At 39.1% G+C, this 16,982-nt stretch overlaps 1 protein-coding gene across 3 annotated transcripts in view; it reads right to left on the reverse strand.

Annotated features, from left to right (window-relative positions):
* Positions 1–1,032: 1,032 nt before the first annotated feature.
* LOC102795192 (protein kinase C and casein kinase substrate in neurons protein 1-like) overlaps positions 1,033–16,982 on the reverse strand; it is a 38,966-nt gene continuing 23,016 nt past the window's right edge. For all 3 annotated transcript variants that reach the window (XM_006794251.3, XM_006794253.3, XM_006794252.3), the window contains exons 2-10: positions 16,614–16,743; positions 12,056–12,212; positions 11,689–11,924; positions 9,761–9,916; positions 9,244–9,419; positions 6,583–6,703; positions 6,380–6,486; positions 5,446–5,642; positions 1,033–3,412 (exon numbers count right to left, since the gene is read on the reverse strand). In XM_006794251.3, coding sequence (XP_006794314.1) covers positions 3,303–3,412; positions 5,446–5,642; positions 6,380–6,486; positions 6,583–6,703; positions 9,244–9,419; positions 9,761–9,916; positions 11,689–11,924; positions 12,056–12,212; positions 16,614–16,673 — 1,320 coding nt within the window. In that variant the 5' untranslated portion in view covers positions 16,674–16,743 and the 3' untranslated portion in view covers positions 1,033–3,302. The remainder of the gene's footprint in view (positions 3,413–5,445; positions 5,643–6,379; positions 6,487–6,582; positions 6,704–9,243; positions 9,420–9,760; positions 9,917–11,688; positions 11,925–12,055; positions 12,213–16,613; positions 16,744–16,982) is intronic.

Here is a 16,982-nt window from a genome sequence, read left to right on the forward strand (position 1 = left end):
CATTCTTTAATTTAAGACCTTTAGAAAAGATGAACTAAATAAGTAGTTCCGTTTATTAAAAGTGGAACTTAGTGATCTTTGAAGGTAGATGCTTTCTGTTTTTCCAAGGTTCGATGTAAAAAGTGCCTAGTGGGCTAAAAAAGAACCAGTCTGTGGCTCTTTCTTTGGCCTTGGCTCTTCAAGTGCCCCTCTAGTTTTAGAATTGCATTTTCTAATATTCCCATCCAGGTGTATTTAATTCAAAGTTGGGAAATGTTTTATTATTAAACCAGTCTTGATAAATAGCACTTTTTATGTGTCAGTGATATGGCATGGTTTATGCCTATGCTCTACAATAAAAATAAATAAATTGGTAGCACGTTATAATAATGTTGCACTATTAAGCATTAGTAAGGTATTAGCAAGTGCTTCATTCATCATCATATAGCATTACTCCTCCTTAGTATGCCATTTATAAAGACAGATATAATATTATGACTACGACGATGATTCTGATTATTACTACCAGTGATGTCGTAGCAGTGGTAGCTGTAAATGATGTAACAGTAACAGATGGATGAACATATCTGTATTTATAGATAGCATAATAAAGCGGAGTAATGATAAATGACGAATTAAGAACTTGCTAATTCCTTATAGCGTGACATTATTATAAAGTGCCACTAAATTAAATTAATGGTTTAATAACAAATAACTCCAAATCATGCTGTCTATAGACAAAAAAAACACACAGAGGCTACTTTTTTGTCAACAAACTTGTTTCCCTTTCAAACCAATATCGCAATATTGACACCATCACAACAAATTTGATTTGGGTTTTTCATCACTATCGTCATTATCTGTGATCATAATCATCTTTATGCATATTTAAATGAACTTGTTACATCAAGATGAACAGGCACTACACCAGTTAGGAGATAAAAGTACATCACTAACTATGAACATACATCTTCTAGACCGCTAATAAAGGGTTTCCACAACATGAGCTGCTGTCCCCTGTGTGCATAAGGAAGAGATCAACATAAAAAAGCATTTTACATGTACACCTTTATACTGCCTCAACATGGTTAGGTCTCATTTTCAACTCAACACAGTTGTACAGTTACAATAGAATATAATCTTTAAATTACATCATCATATACAAATCTGACAGCGTGGGGTAACGTCACGCTTTTATGATACACTGACAATTCCATTGCAATAAAATTCATACAATATGGTACCTATTACTTAATATGTTTTCCATTGCTGTTATTTAATGAAACACATTTACATGTATAACACTACATTTTGTCTTAATAGTCAATCACTTTTTTTGTGGTTTTTTTGTTACATTTACACAACTCATACACACTGGGTGATGGAGATGTTTTCCCTCAGAATATTAACCTGATAATGTGGATTATGCATTTGAACCTGTGTGTATTGTGTATGTATATCCTGCTTAATGCATGTGTGTTTGCACGTGTGTGGAAGTGTGTGCGCATGTGCATCGAGGATGTATGACATTTTTATGACAGGAGTCCTTTTTGCTATGCTGGACAGCTTTACTCTAAGACACAACTTGTGAGCTGGTGATGTGTTTCTCCTCATGTGTGAGACCCAAAACCTGTCAAATCCTGTTCCAGACACAAAGCTAAACACATCTGACTGCTGTTAGTCTGGCGACATTTAAACTAAGTTATAAATCTCCAATCTAATCAGATTTAGGTGCAACTGGTAGCAAGATAACTCACTAATCCACTTTTGATAAATGCAATTCCTGCTATGATTTTAATTTAAATGGTGCGAGATTTCAAAAATAACCATGTAATGCACCCTGTAAGTCATCCTGCATGCAGTGCAGTACTTGTCATATGTATCCCCAGTATTTTGTAACATGTTTTTTTTTTTGACAACTGAATTTTGATGGACTGTGAAGCAAGTATAAGTTGATCTTCAGTGAAGCTGCTTCACACTGATATGGTAAATTATTGCACGGAGTGAAAACAGATAGTTGATGGTATTGGGTCGTTCTTTGGCTCAGCATTAAAACGGGCCACATAACTAGTGCTTTTTGCTAGGCAAGGCTTTAAATGACAGTGGAGAACAATGCTTATACGACACGCCCTCTTTCAAGCCCAAACACTAGTACATTCATGTCCTGTTGGAGAGGCTTCAATCTTCAGACAACAGTCTGTAGCACAGTAACACACTGAGATGCCTCCACTGGCCCTTCACTCTGGAAGAAACGTCCCCAGCATATGCACTGTTCAAAACCCTCCTCTCAAACTGCAGTGGAAACCTCATGATGACTTGATCCGCCTTCACTCTGAGGGAATGCATCGCAGGTCTTTCTCGTTATCAGTAGCGGGATATAGTAAGGAATTACTGAACCAAGGATGAGAGCTTCTGTGAAAAACTGTAAATCCTTTCCATGATTTGCATGAAGATGGTTTTCTCAAAGGATTTGTGACGCTAAGAAAAACAGATGTTGAAAGCAAAACAAACCAACATAAAATCAGTTCATCAACAAGCTTTCTCTTGTGAAATTAGAAGCATGTGCATGTCCAGAAGCTTGTGATGCTAAGAAGTAATCTCTGCATTTGTAGTTGAAGTGTTGCATCAGGTTGGAGCCTAAACAAGGCTGCAGGATTCAGGGAATGCACGTCGTTGCATAGCACATGCTGCTATGCAAGTTCAGAAACAGTTAACACACGTAGCACTGCACACACTGGAAAAGAGGTTGGACCAAATCACAAAGAAAAAACAAACAAACAAAAAACCAAAAAGAGGATACTGTCAGTGGTACTTTTAAAACTACACAGCATTCCTGATGTGAGAATGATGGCTGACCGTACACAGCATTAAAAATGCTACACAAAATGGCATCACACTGTATATACACAATGCAGGTTAGAGAAGCTCATCTTTGTCAAATGGGTACAACTGATTATATTATCTTCCCATTTTCACAAGTGAACTCACTGCAGTTTAAATAAGCTGCATTATATTGTTAAATACAGCTACACAGACAAGCAATGTGTTCCTGCACTGTCTTGATGTTATAGTTGAGTGTGTATATACTGGAATAACTGCTGCTCCTGTTTTTAAATGTGTAAGTTCGCCCACCCCAAATGCTGGATAAAATATATTATACTGATATATTGTCTTTTAGGTTACTAAGTTTTATTTAGGCAAAACTGCTTGGCGCATCTGTTGGGCAAGGGATGTGTTGCTCTTAAGTCTCTGGCTATGTGCGGTGCAATTGGACGGGACAGTTCAAGCTGCCTCCAATGGCATATCCTTGTCCAGTAATGTGACTAGATTGGCTCGACATAATTGGCTGGGTACAGTCCCTCTCTGCCGTTGTCCAAACGACCTCTACACCAGCCTTGCTCATCTTCATCCTCAGTCTTAGTCAGTTCATCGCCTGCAAAAGACAAATGATTCCTTAATCAGCACACTCGTACGTTTCACTTAAATCTAAAGCAGAGCTATTCATCAGAATATTTCCACATTTTCTCTTTTTATTATGTATTTTGATAATGAATCACCGGAAAGAAAAAAAAATCCTCACTCTAGTAAGCATATAGTTGCAAGGTAGAACCACCCAAAAGCTGCTTTATTCTAGTTATTTCTTTGCTGTTACAGTAAGCATAGTTTGTAAAATAACATTATGTTGTATAAATGAGACTTTGAACTTTCCACCAAAACTATAAAATAGATTAAACTAAATAGGCCAGCAGCAGGTTAACTTAGCGTAGCACAAACACCAGAAACATGAATAAACAGCTAGAGTGACATCAAATGTGTGCTGTGTTGGTAACACTGGTTAGTTGTGTATTTGTGCTTTAAGGTTGTTAGAGGAAAAAAGCAAAACTGTTCGATAGATAATATGTCAAAAACCCACAACTTGTCTGTTTTTCATTTTCTTGTACAAGAATAACTTACACGGAATTTACAGCATATATAGTATCATCTTATTTGTATATCCTCAGTGAATAAAGTACTCTTTTAGATCAAGGATGTAAAACTCATTTGACATTGTGGGCCACATGCTGCTCACCCTGATTTTAAGTCGGCTGGATCAGTGAAGCTTCCCTTTCTCTCAGTGTAACGAAGTTTAACAACACATTTAATCACTGAGATCTCTTAATATAAGAAAAGGAAATGCAGTTTCACTGTGTGTCTCAAGTTTTCTACATATTAAAGACATGCTGCTCTTGTAAATACAAGAAAACTGTCTCTTTAGGCTTAACTTGTAATAAATAAATGTGTAAAATAAAGGGAACCATTCTGATTGCCCACTATATCCTGTCACAATAAAAGAGAAATGTTTTCTTTATTCAGTCACTGTAAAAACAAGCAAACTAAACTAAACTAAAACTAAATCAAGGCATAAATTACTATAGTAGTTCCCTATGGTGGTTTGTTTGTCTGTTACTTAATTTCATTGGTGTAGTACGAGTAACCATAGGGATGGTCTTTATCAGTAGGAAAAGCTGTTCAAGTAATAAAAAAGGAGTTAAGATTCCGATATTTATGCCTACACAAGTTCAACTTCTGTGAACACTCTTTGGGCCGCACAATCCAGTTTGATCCCCAAACAAATGTCAAACATCTTAAAATTATCCAGGGCAGTTTTTCTTTCTTCTTCTTATTTACAGCATGGCTCATATGACATAATTTAACAGGGTTATAATAGTTAACTGATTTATAAGTGGCAGTAAAGTGCAAAGAAAAGCAGTAACATACCATTAAAAGGTAAGGAATTTCACCGATGTCAGGTAAACAAATACTAACAAAGAAGAAGTGTGATTCATTTTGTTTGCCTCTAAGGAAGCGACAGGAGGTGCTTTCAATGGTTTTTAAACAGAATACATACAACAGCTTGTAGGTGAGACGAGTCCTGACAAATACTCAAATATAACACAAAGAAAGTTTCTGTGTCTGAAGAGTTTGGGCAAGGGGTGGGGTGTCGCTTTGTTTGTTTCATGTCTTTATCAGGCGACAACTTGATGAACAAAGACCGGATGGATGCAGAGGGAGGAGCAAGACAAAGATACACAGCTGCTGCTTCTTCAGTAGCTATTCTTCTGTTTATGGTTTGCCTTTAAATTGTTAGTCATGTCACTGTGATGGCTCTAGAGCACTGTTTTGGACTAGCTTTGGAGCTTCTGTTAAGTGTTAGCAAGTCCCTGTAATTTGTTGTCCATGTGGCTATTATTGACTCATCATTGCTATTTTCTACAGAGGAAGGAACTTGAAAATACATATTAGGCCAAGCTGCTTTTGAACACCTGCATCAAGCTACAGCTTGTCGTCTTATCTGAAATCTTCACCTCAAATAAAATAAAATAAAAATTTAACTGCATTTTTGTTGTAGTTATTGGTACGCTTGAGCTGAATGGCATGATTATTGACAAAATCCCCAAACTATGTCACCCGGTCACGCACATGTACCTGCTTTAAAGGTGAGCTCGTCCTGCTCCTGGCCTTCGTAGTCATAGAGAGCACGCACGCGTACCCCTCTCCCAGTGCTGGAATCATCTTCAAATGAATTGCCGTTCCCACCGTTCTCATTGCCCGAGTATGCAGCGGGCTGCTCATCATCAGACCACTCAGTCGAATAAGCTTGGTTCTTCTCATAGCTGCTCACACTGGAAGAGAGAGAAAAGGGAGGCTGACATTAGGATGTTTCCAAAACAAAAGACTGAAATTTAAAGGTTTTGAACAGGTCAAAACCATTAACAAACTAATCCTGCTAGCCAGTGTCAGAAATGAGCTGCCTGCCACAGACCTTCGTGACTGTCTAAAAACTATTCTGGTGTTAAGGATCAGTGTTATGCAAAGAGTTATTCTGCATTCACAGAAAACACTGGGAACATGCATCAGGGGAGTCTAGAGAAGCTAAAACATGACACCTGACACTTGTAGCTCCATGATGGCATGCGCTATGAAAGAGTTTTGCTGGCTTTACTTTGTAGTAATGCTGTGACAATATATTGTGTATAATTAAATTTGGACTTCAGTATAAACAGTTTAAACACAGTCTTCTTCCTGCTCAGGTGGGACGATTTAAAGTGACAGACTCTTAAACCAGAGGTACACAAAACATCTTTGTGGTACTTTTGGCTAAAAACTGAAACATATACTTTATCAACATGTGAGATTAAAATTAATATGTGTTAAAGTGGAAGATTATGAAGTCTAAAAATGTAAAAATCTTGAAACAGGCTGGTTTTAGCTTCTACGTGAGATTTGTTCACAAAAGATAAACATTTAAAATAAAATAAAACTGAATAAAAATAATTATTAGTCATCTTGTAATTTTATTGCTAGATTTGACTCAAAAATATGTGACCGTAAAATACACTAGCAGATCTCTTGAACTAACCTGCTACGGTCACCAGGTGGAGCCACATGGTCAGTGCTAGGAGTGGGTGGGGCTCCGTCTGGTTTCTTCTTCTTTGGAGGAGCTGCAGCCTGGTCTGGGTTGTACTCCTGGTGAGGAGAGAGAAGAGAAGCACATAAAGTAATGTAGAAAATAAAGAGGAGAGGTGTCGTACACGTTTTTTTTGTGATGGCTTGGCGTTGCACCTCAAATATGGGCCAGTTCATGTGCATTCCTGGGCCGTGGTTGTTGCTGAACCACTTGAGATCCTCCTGCGTGTTTGCAGCCAAGATCGTGCGCTCCAGTTCTCTGTATATTGTGGCATAGCTGAAGAGAGGAAAATGGAACAAATAGTGACAATAAAAGTGCCAGAAGGGACCTGTGGATGCTGCCAATTTGGCAACAGAACCATCAGTGTAGTTCAAATTCTAGGCTGAAAGAGATCTAGTGTTGGGCGACGACAGGACTAAAGTGTCTCCCTGAATTTTCTGGTAAAGCTGGGGTTCTCAACAGTGGACATATTTACTCTGAATGGCCCTGTTTTGTACCACGATGTTGGTATTTATGTTGCCACTGTTTACCCAAACCATGGCAATGTGTAATGGACTAAAAAGAGAACAATGATCCTGCAGTTTTCTTCCTCTAGTTACAGGCTAAACCAGTATGTCTGGGGTCATATTTTAACACCTGTGGATAACAAAACAACTGTGAAGACATGCATAGTTTATAATATTATTACTATCTTTTTGGGCATTTTTGTCTTTAATGCATAGTAAAGTAGTGAAGAAACATGGGAAGCAGGGGGAGAGAGAGGGAGAAGGCATGCAGGAAAAGGCCTCAAACCAGGGCTACTGCATTCCAGCCATGTGGCACGTGGTCACCTGCTTTCCCACTCAGCTAAAATGACACCCTATAGGTTATGATAGGTTATTTGATCTGCTACAGCCCTATGTCCCTGGCAGGTCTTTGAGGTCATCTGATCAGGGCTTACTTGCTATAAAAAATACTAAGAGGAGGACTAAGGGTGATAGAGCTTTTGCCACTGTGGCCCCTAGACTGTGGAACTCTCTTCCCCAAGCATTAAGAACTGTGGACTCAGTAGCTGTTTTTAAAAAACAACTCAAAACTTACCTTTTTAAAACTGCTTTTGGTTAATTTTTGCCTGTTTTATTTTCTCTTTTTAAATCTTTTTATGACTTGTAATCTTATGTGCAGCACTTTGTGATTCTGTCTTGAAAGGTGCTATATAAATAAAAATTTATTTATTTATTAACATCAGCAATTTAAACCTACTGTTAAATAACTGTAGATGTCTTAATTTGTAAATAAATCTTTTCACTTGTAGGCTACTGTTGTGTTTATGTCAGAATTCACTAACAAAGGCTATATTATCTTATCTTATGACATGACCGGTCTTGGACCCTAACATAACCTAACACAAAGAGGACAATGTACCAAACATAACTCAAAATATCCCCCATAATAGTAAAGGTGATCAGAGAGTGCATGCACAGCCACTCTTCCTCTGTGCTATCCTCATCAGCTATCTGAGGTAAGCTTGTGTTTTATTTATAACTATTGCTTAATTAGTAGTAGTAGTCCTCTTCTTAATTCCAGTTCATTTCATCTTCACACGTGTAAGTATCTGCTGGCCACTGTACAGCTGCATCTAACATGACTGTATCCATCTGAGCAGTTAGATGGTGAAGACTGAATGTTTACAGATTGCTGAGTTGACTGAAGTGGCAAATTGTCACTTCTGTCACCATCGGGGTCGACTGCTGGCTTGTAATCAGAGCAAAGGGTTTACAGCGCACCTGCAGAGAAACGAATGCTTCCCATTGTTCTTAAAGTGACTTTAACTTGCTATTTGAAAGTGTTTGGAGAAACTCGTGGGCTCATATTGGATTTGAGTTGTCACTTTTGACCTCTTCTAGTCGATTAAACGCATTTAGAGAGAAGCACTGAGAACACAACCACAAGTCTCTTGGAAGCTGTCTTCATCCACAAGCATTTCCTGGCTCCTTTCTCCTCTTCTTTTTGTTAACTGTCAAGACTGATAACACTTTTTGTGTTGTTCTTACTGGAAATTGCAAGTAAAAACAGTGCAGTGTGGCATTTTTTCATAAGATCAAGCAGCATTGAATGAATGACTTCATTGCAAAGTAATGGTCATAATATCTATTACATGGCAATATTTTTTTTTAAGTAAAAAAGTTCCTAATAGCCTGTTTTAGTTGGAGAGGGATTTTGTTTTTAGCATTATAGCACTGAAATAGTTGGGTTTATTTGAATTAAATAGACACTGCTCAGCGATAGACTGTAGGGCGTACTCTGTCTCTCACCCAACGACAGCTGGAGTAGGCTTTACAGCTGGGAAAGGAGTGAAAATGTTAGAATAAATCAAATCAAAGGTGAACGATTAAACCTGAAAATCACTTTTCCGTGGCTCGTGGCTTTGTTTGCTAAATGCAGGATAACAAAAAAGAAAAACTGGAATATGACAAGCATTCACCCTGGACTAAATTCAGTTTGTCAGAAATGCCACTGACTGAATCATCGGTTAATTAGCACCGAGAGTCTCGAAACTAATGAGAAACACATGCCTGGTTTGGGTGTCTGTTGAAATTAATCAGACTGCAGTGAACTGTGTCAAATGTGACACAAGACGAATCAGACTAATCGAATTTTAATTTGTATTCAGTGTGACTACTTTTGATTAAAAGTACAATTAAGTAACTATATTCTAAGCATCCATTGCCTACTTCACATGTGCCCACACAGAATGATAGTCTATACAATGGTATACATTTCCTGCCAAACTGCACAGGTGCTTAATGTGCAACCCAACCTTCATTCTGACTAACCTTTGGTTCTCAGTGAGGTTAAGATGGCGTTTGATATCCAGCAAGGCTTCCTTAAGGAAGGTCAGCCTTTTGACTTCATGCTGCTGGCATTGGTCAAACACCTGCTCCATGCACTCCATGTACTGAGGAGTGCACTTGCTTAGCTCCTCCAGAGACTTCTCATACTTTTCTTTAGCCTGGAACAGAAACAAGAAAACACGGTGAGTCATCTACGGACAATAAACAGTGGAGAATAATCTCATATTGGGCCTTGGAGCAGCCCTGTCTGTAACTTCCTTCTGATAGACTGCCCCTTGCAAAGAGACCATTTGAACAGCAGTAGCATGGGGCTGCTCACAGAGCCAGAACTCCCCTCTTTTTGACATCAGACAGATCCAAGAATAGAAGCGAACTGTCTAAAACAGCAGTTTGAAGCCTGGCTCATAGGGATTACTTGCACACTCGTTGACCTAATTACTGGAAACCTTTGGTCAGAAAAATCAGGAAAAGCATAACAGGCCCACTTTAAGGTTATTACCTTCTGCGTATCCTGTTTGCATTTGTCCACTTTCTCGTGGAGTTTCTTCTGCTGGTCTGGTGTGACAGAAGCTTCAGTCTTGCCATTGGCCTCTCGGGCTGCAGCCAGCTTCTCCTCCTTGCAGGCCATGTGGTATGTTTTCTTAGCTGCCTCCATCTGTAGATTCAAACACGGACATTGCTAGTATCACAGATACAGAACATGATCTGGTGGTTTGATTAAAGGAACACAAGAATAGAAACTATACAGTATAAAATAAAATAGGTAACTAATTTAATGTATTTGGTTAATTCTTCTATTTAGGACGCTTCAAATCAGTAGTGAACGATATGTGCAATTTTCTCCAGCATGAATGCACGATCAGTATTTGCTCTTCTTCATTGATTAGGAGCTCGCCTTAGGTTGTTGGTCTGGTACTTATGCCAGGAACTGATATCAGTATACAAAGTTTCTCCCTAAGCAGGAAATCAAGACTTCATCCAGTGACGCATAGTTAATTAACTCACATAATGTTTATCCTCCTGAGACCCAGCCTATTCATTTATGTCCTCTGTAGTGGACACTAGAGGTGGGAATCACCATACATCCCACGATACGATATTATCACAATACTTAACGCACGATACGATATTATTGCAATTTTTAAAAATATTTTTGCGATATTCAGATTCTGTACATAAAGGTAAACTTTATCAATATTCATTTTATCTAATATCAAAGTCTCGCACTCAGTCTTTCTCTCATTTCAGTCAGTTTTATTGTTGACAAACTGAACGGTTTGTATTACAGTCTAGTCCAACTTAACTGAATGCAACCATCTGGTACAATTATAGCTATTCTGAACTATGCAGTTTATGAAAACTATGCAGCCCATTCAGCAACTGAAGAATTTGAGGGTAAATTAAAACAAAATATAATTTTACATTAAATAAAAAAGTTTTAAACTTAATTAAAATAAAACATGTCTTAAATTAAAATATGTAAACTATCATGTTTATTGCTGCCAAAAAAAAGTTAAACACATTTGGACAGTGAAGGAATGTCAGGATTCTTGCTCAGAAAAAGGATCAACATGCTCTGAAGTCAGAGCACAAACCTTTTTTGTAACAAAATATCGATTTCTGCTGTCCCTGTATCGATACATTATTAGCAAACAAAATATCACGATACTACACAGTATCGATTTTTTTCAAGTTTTTTCCCTCAGTTCCAGGAGGTTACTTGAAATGCTGCATGGGAATAAAAGTCATACACAGTAGTTGAAGATTTAAAGAAAGAAATGTGCTAATATAACTACCATATATATGTCATGTGCCACTATTTAATAAAGCAACTCTAGGACATGGTCTTCACAGATATCGTTTGGTTACCGTGACCACAACAACACATTAACACCTTTCAACCAGCGTCTGGCTAACCAGTGGATAAAAGTCCAGCATTCACTCTCTTTGATCATTTTAGCCTCCACCTATTTCTGAGGGTAATATCTGGCCCTTAACTCGCTAATGCTTTACTGCATTCAGCATTTATTAACTTGCTCTATCTGCTATTTGAGCTTTTTCACTGATTTCAAAAACAACTTTATTCAAACTAGAATAATAATGTTCCAACGTCAGCTGCTGAAACTAATAGCTAAGGCTATTTTAGATTAAAGTGATCTCTTTCACTCATCTTTTATCATCTTAATGTATATTTTGTGAATATATTTATTACTTTCTGTAATCCTGTCCAGTTTTATAGAAAAGGGGTTAAATAATAACTTAGTCAATAGCAAATGGTCATAAAATCCTGCTTCAATGGCTAGCAATGTCTGGCTTCCGTATTGCTATCACCATTGTGATTACCATTTAAAGTTTAATAAAAGTGTGATGGATGGGCAGACGGTCCTGTAACCTTACAGAAAAATAATTTGCCCTCATCTTCCTCACCTCCTTGAGCTTTTTGGCCCATGGTTTCTGAGCCTTCTTGAACCCTTCCTCTGCCTCCTTGGCCTCTTTGAAGCCTCCAATCATTTGCTTATGATACGCTTCTTTCTGCCAGTTCTTCACTTTTTCAACATCTTCGTTAAGGAGGTTGTTCTTCACGTCTTGGTGCAGCTCACTCACTCTCTCCGCCTCTGTCATCACAGCCAGCCATGCCCTTTCCACAGAGCCATACTGTGGACCTGCGAGTTGGATTTTTTTGTGATTCCAAGTAAAATTTCAGGGTAATATTACTCAGTGGAATAGTGAAAAACACATTGATCGCAGTACATTTGCACTTTCTTATCTTGTTGACACTTTAACAAAAGCTGACCTTTCTCAATGAGCTGTCTCCATCTCTTGGACCAGGCAGTTAGCTGATCACCATAGGCTTTCTCTATCTTGGCACGTTCCTGCAAGCAGCCCATAAGGTCATTGCAGAGCCGATGGCCGTCATCGAATCTCTTGACAGCACGTTTGTAGTTCCCCACCTGAGGACAGAGAGCAACAAATGAAAGGACTTGTAACCAATATGCAGTACATACAGTGGGGCAAAAAAGTATTTAGTCAGCCACCGATTGTGCAAGTTCCCCCACTTAAAATGATGACAGAGGTCAGTAATTTGCACCAGAGGTACACTTCAACTGTGAGAGACAGAATGTGAAAAAAAAATCCATGAATTCACATGGTAGGATTTGTAAAGAATTTATTCGTAAATCAGGGTGGAAAATAAGTATTTGGTCACCTCAAACAAGGAAAATCCCTGGCTCTCACAGACCTGTAACGTCTTCTGTAAGAAGCTTTTCTGTCCCCCACTTGTTACCTGTATGAATGGCACCTGTTTGACCTCATCATCTGTATAAAAGACACCTGTCCACAGCCTCAACCAGTCAGACTCCAAACTCCGCCATGGCCAAGACCAAAGAGCTTTCGAAGGACACCAGGAAAAGAATTGTAGACCTGCACCAGACTGGGAAGAGTGAATCTACAATAGGCAAGCAGCTTGGTGTGAAAAAATCAACTGTGGGAGCAATCATCAGAAAATGGAAGACATACAAGACCACTGATAATCTCCCTCGATCTGGGGCTCCACGCAAGATCTCATCCCGTGGGGTCAAAATGATCATGAGAACGGTGAGCAAAGATCCCAGAACCACACGGGGGGACCTGGTGAATGACCTGCAGAGAGCTGGGACCAAAGTAACAAAGGTCACCATCAGTAACACACTACAACGGCAGGGAATCAAATCCCGCAGTGCCAGACGTGTTCCGCTGCTGAAGCCAGTGCATGTCCAGGCCCGTCTGAAGTTTGCCAGAGAGCACATGGATGATACAGCAGAGGATTGGGAGAATGTCATGTGGTCAGATGAAACCAAAGTAGAACTTTTTGGTATAAACTCAACTCGTCGTGTTTGGAGGAAGAAGAATACTGAGTTGCATCCCAAGAACACCATACCTACTGTGAAGCATGGGGGTGGAAACATCATGCTATGGGGCTGTTTTTCTGCCAAGGGGACAGGACGACTGATCCGTGTTAAGGACAGAATGAATGGGGCCAAGTATCGTGAGATTTTGAGCCAAAACCTCCTTCCATCAGTGAGAACTTTGAAGATGAAACGAGGCTGGGTCTTCCAACATGACAATGATCCAAAACACACCGCCCGGGCAACAAAGGAGTGGCTCCGTAAGAAGCATTTGAAAGTCCTGGAGTGGCCTAGCCAGTCTCCAGACCTCAACCCCATAGAAAATCTGTGGCGGGAGTTGAAAGTCCGTGTTGCTCGGCGTCAGCCCCAAAACATCACTGCTCTTGAGAAGATCTGCATGGAGGAATAGGCCAAAATACCAGCTACTGTGTGTGCAAACCTGGTAAAGACCTATAGTAAACGTTTGACCTCTGTTATTGCCAACAAAGGTTATGTTACAAAGTATTGAGTTGTATTTTTGTTATTGACCAAATACTTATTTTCCACCCTGATTTACGAATAAATTCTTTACAAATCCTACCATGTGAATTCATGGATTTTTTTTTCACATTCTGTCTCTCACAGTTGAAGTGTACCTCTGGTGCAAATTACTGACCTCTGTCATCATTTTAAGTGGGGGAACTTGCACAATCGGTGGCTGACTAAATACTTTTTTGCCCCACTGTATATAACAACCATAGAAATATACAGAGCTCGGACATTTTTCCCCCTGAGAATAACTGAAGTGAAGGCAGTTTGATGTCTCTCTTGTAAATTTACTGAATATAATAGTTTGAGAGACTGCAGTATGACTGAATACCCGAACCAAGCAGCAGCATTCGGGGTGAAAAGGAGTTGCAAATGCAGTCCCTCAAATGGCCACTGTAAGCTAGCTCCAAAAAGTATGTAAATCCTAATGGACTCAAAGATAAAGTGCCCAACTTTACAGCAGAAATAAACGCTATTACATTGTCTTTATGTCAACTGTGCATAATTTTGTAATATTTTGTAATATTTGCCAGGTTAAATTGTATTAAAGCTTATTATGTTTGTATAATTTCACAACTGGCAGCTAGTATAAATAGCACTAATACACATTGTTGAACCTGACCACTGTAACATCCTGTTATCCATAGATGATCGCTTCTAGCTTGTACAACCAATCAGTGTTGACATAGTAGCTACATCCATCTTTTATGTACTGTTTATACATTCAACACAACATACATCAAAATGTGTCAGCAGCATTACAGAAGCTACAGCAAATCCAAACTGCATTTAGGGATGCCCTTTAATCTGGAGAGTTGATAAAAAGTCTTCAAAAGAAAACATGCTTTAATACACAGTTTCACTAATAAACTGACAATTGAGTGTATGTTTCATTTATTGCATTATACAATATGCTACTCCATCCAAGCAGAAAGCTCCGGCCAACTTCATTATTTAATTAAAAATATCAAAGCTGTTATGCTACCTCGATGTTTATTTTATTGCATTTTCTTTCACATCTCACCCCCTTAACTTGGACTACCTTAAAAAAGCAGTGCCAGGCTGAGCGGCTCCGCCTCTTTTGTGCCTGCAGGGGGGTGTGCTCATGGTGCATGATGAAGGGAGAGGGGTTTACCAGTGCCTGTGCATGTGTAGTTATGCAATGACACGGGCTTGAGTTTGTGTGTGTGGATGAATGTGTTTTAGTGTATGTGTGTGGGTAGCTGCTTTAATCCTCTTGAGAGGCGTAATGCAGTCAGATACTCAGGGATAGATGACAAAGTAAAGACAGAAATATGACCGACTGTGTGTGGAATAGGTATAAATAGATAGTCATATACAGCATAATGCAAACACAGATCATGGAGCGCGTCTCTGATGTGCTCGCTGGCTGTAAAGGTGCACTCTGATTGGTCCTGACGTGAGCACGCATGTTTGGTTACTGTTTGAGATGGTAGCTGCAGGGAGGCCATGAGACAGGTGTTTAACGGTATGAGTTTTGTCCTATGTGACAGTTTGCCAAGTCACACCAACAACAACACGTTGGTGTACTGGTTGTACACATGAAAACACACCTGAGCCCCTCTGTTTGAGCTGCAAAACCATTCTGTGTGGATAAAACACAAGCCTTCCTGATGACAAAACATGAGGATACAGCATTTTTTATAGCATTGATAAACCATAAACTGACTCTAGCTGTGCTGCTAGTATAGAGACGATATAGGCAGGTGCATGTGGTGAAAGGCGGCCTCAGAGAGGCTGATGACTGAGGCTCTTTGTCTGAGTCTCTGTGGCTAAGAGCCACAACACAAAGAAGACTCTGTACTGAGGGAATTCATTATCACTAAGTTGGGGGGGTTAAAGTGCAAACACACACACACACACACACGCACACACGCACACACACACACACACACAGAGTTGTGTTTCCACCAGGGACAAAATTACTACTTGGCTAACTGTAATCCTTAACACAGTTTGTATGATCTAAAGCAAATTTGATTAACAGTGCATTCACTATTATAGAGAAATAACAAAATAAAAAATGGTGAGGAAGTGTCTCTACCAGATTTATATTAAACTCTTAGATTTTCAGCAAAGAAAAAGTTATTATGAAACTGGCCACAAGAAAATATGCTAATGTCCTCAACATTTATCTACTGACTTTATCCTCAGTATTAAAATTTTATTATATATAGTGCTTTATGATAATGCTATTTAAAAATGTTTTTCCTTTCATAAAGAGGAAACTTTTATGATGCCCTTTGGAGCAAAAGAAACACACTGTGCTAAAATGCAAATTAGCCTCCTATATTACTTGCTCTCTTGTTTACAGCTTGTCTTAATGCATTACGTTTTGCCTTAAGCATGTAAGTTTGAAGTCCCTTGCTGGTGAAAGGTTCATAAACAAACCTGCCTTACTTTTCCCCATACTTCATAATTTGTGTGCAATAAATTTTCTTATTTATTTTGAGTACTTTGAGCGCTCTGATTGCTGTACTTCCATCATATTAGATGAAGGCGTTCTGAAGCAGTCGTCAAACTACTGCAAACTACTCAAAATGACCCCTCTTTTGCAGGGTTTGAAGTCCATACTGATGTCATCAGTATTTTTCCACTGAATATGATGGTACAAAGATGATGAAGCGTATATAATGGGTAGATATAAGAGAGTCTAATTTAACTTTTGGCACTAAAGCAAAAAGCATCAAACCCTCCTTTAAAATGGATAGCACAAGTGGCCCTCTGGCTGGAAACTCAATGGGGATGGATATCAAACAGCCTCATTAAGATGTGTGTGACGCATTTACTTCTAAGAACAGTTTCATGATTTCACTGATAGCATTGCTTGATTTCAGAAGCCAAATCCATAGGAATGGAAGGTGAGAGGTTTTGGCACAATTTGAAAATCCATGAGAACAGATATGACGGTGGCTTTACCTCCCAGAAGCTGTCCATGGTGTCGTCACCACCTGCACATTCATCGTAGGAGCCAGACATTTTCCTGGATGAAGCGAAGCACTCTAATGACTAAACCTGTCCTCTGCAGAAGAGCTGGGTTCCTCATGCACTGAAGAAGGCAAAGGAGAACAACAATAATGAGAGACAGCGACACCACAAGAAAGCAAAAACTTTAGTTAAAAACATGCTGGATGTTGTGTAACAAAACTATGACAATTTATTTTCCTGATAACTCAAAAGAATCTTTCAAGGTAGGGTTTCTATCTGAGACGTTTATAATAATGAGGGAAAAATAGCCTTCTCCGCCATGCATGCAGCACTGTGCCCTGAGGAATGAGAAGGGGGTTC

Source organism: Neolamprologus brichardi, chromosome 20 (assembly GCF_056152115.1).
Source record: "Neolamprologus brichardi isolate AB-2024 chromosome 20, ASM5615211v1, whole genome shotgun sequence".
NCBI lineage: Eukaryota > Metazoa > Chordata > Actinopteri > Cichliformes > Cichlidae > Neolamprologus > Neolamprologus brichardi.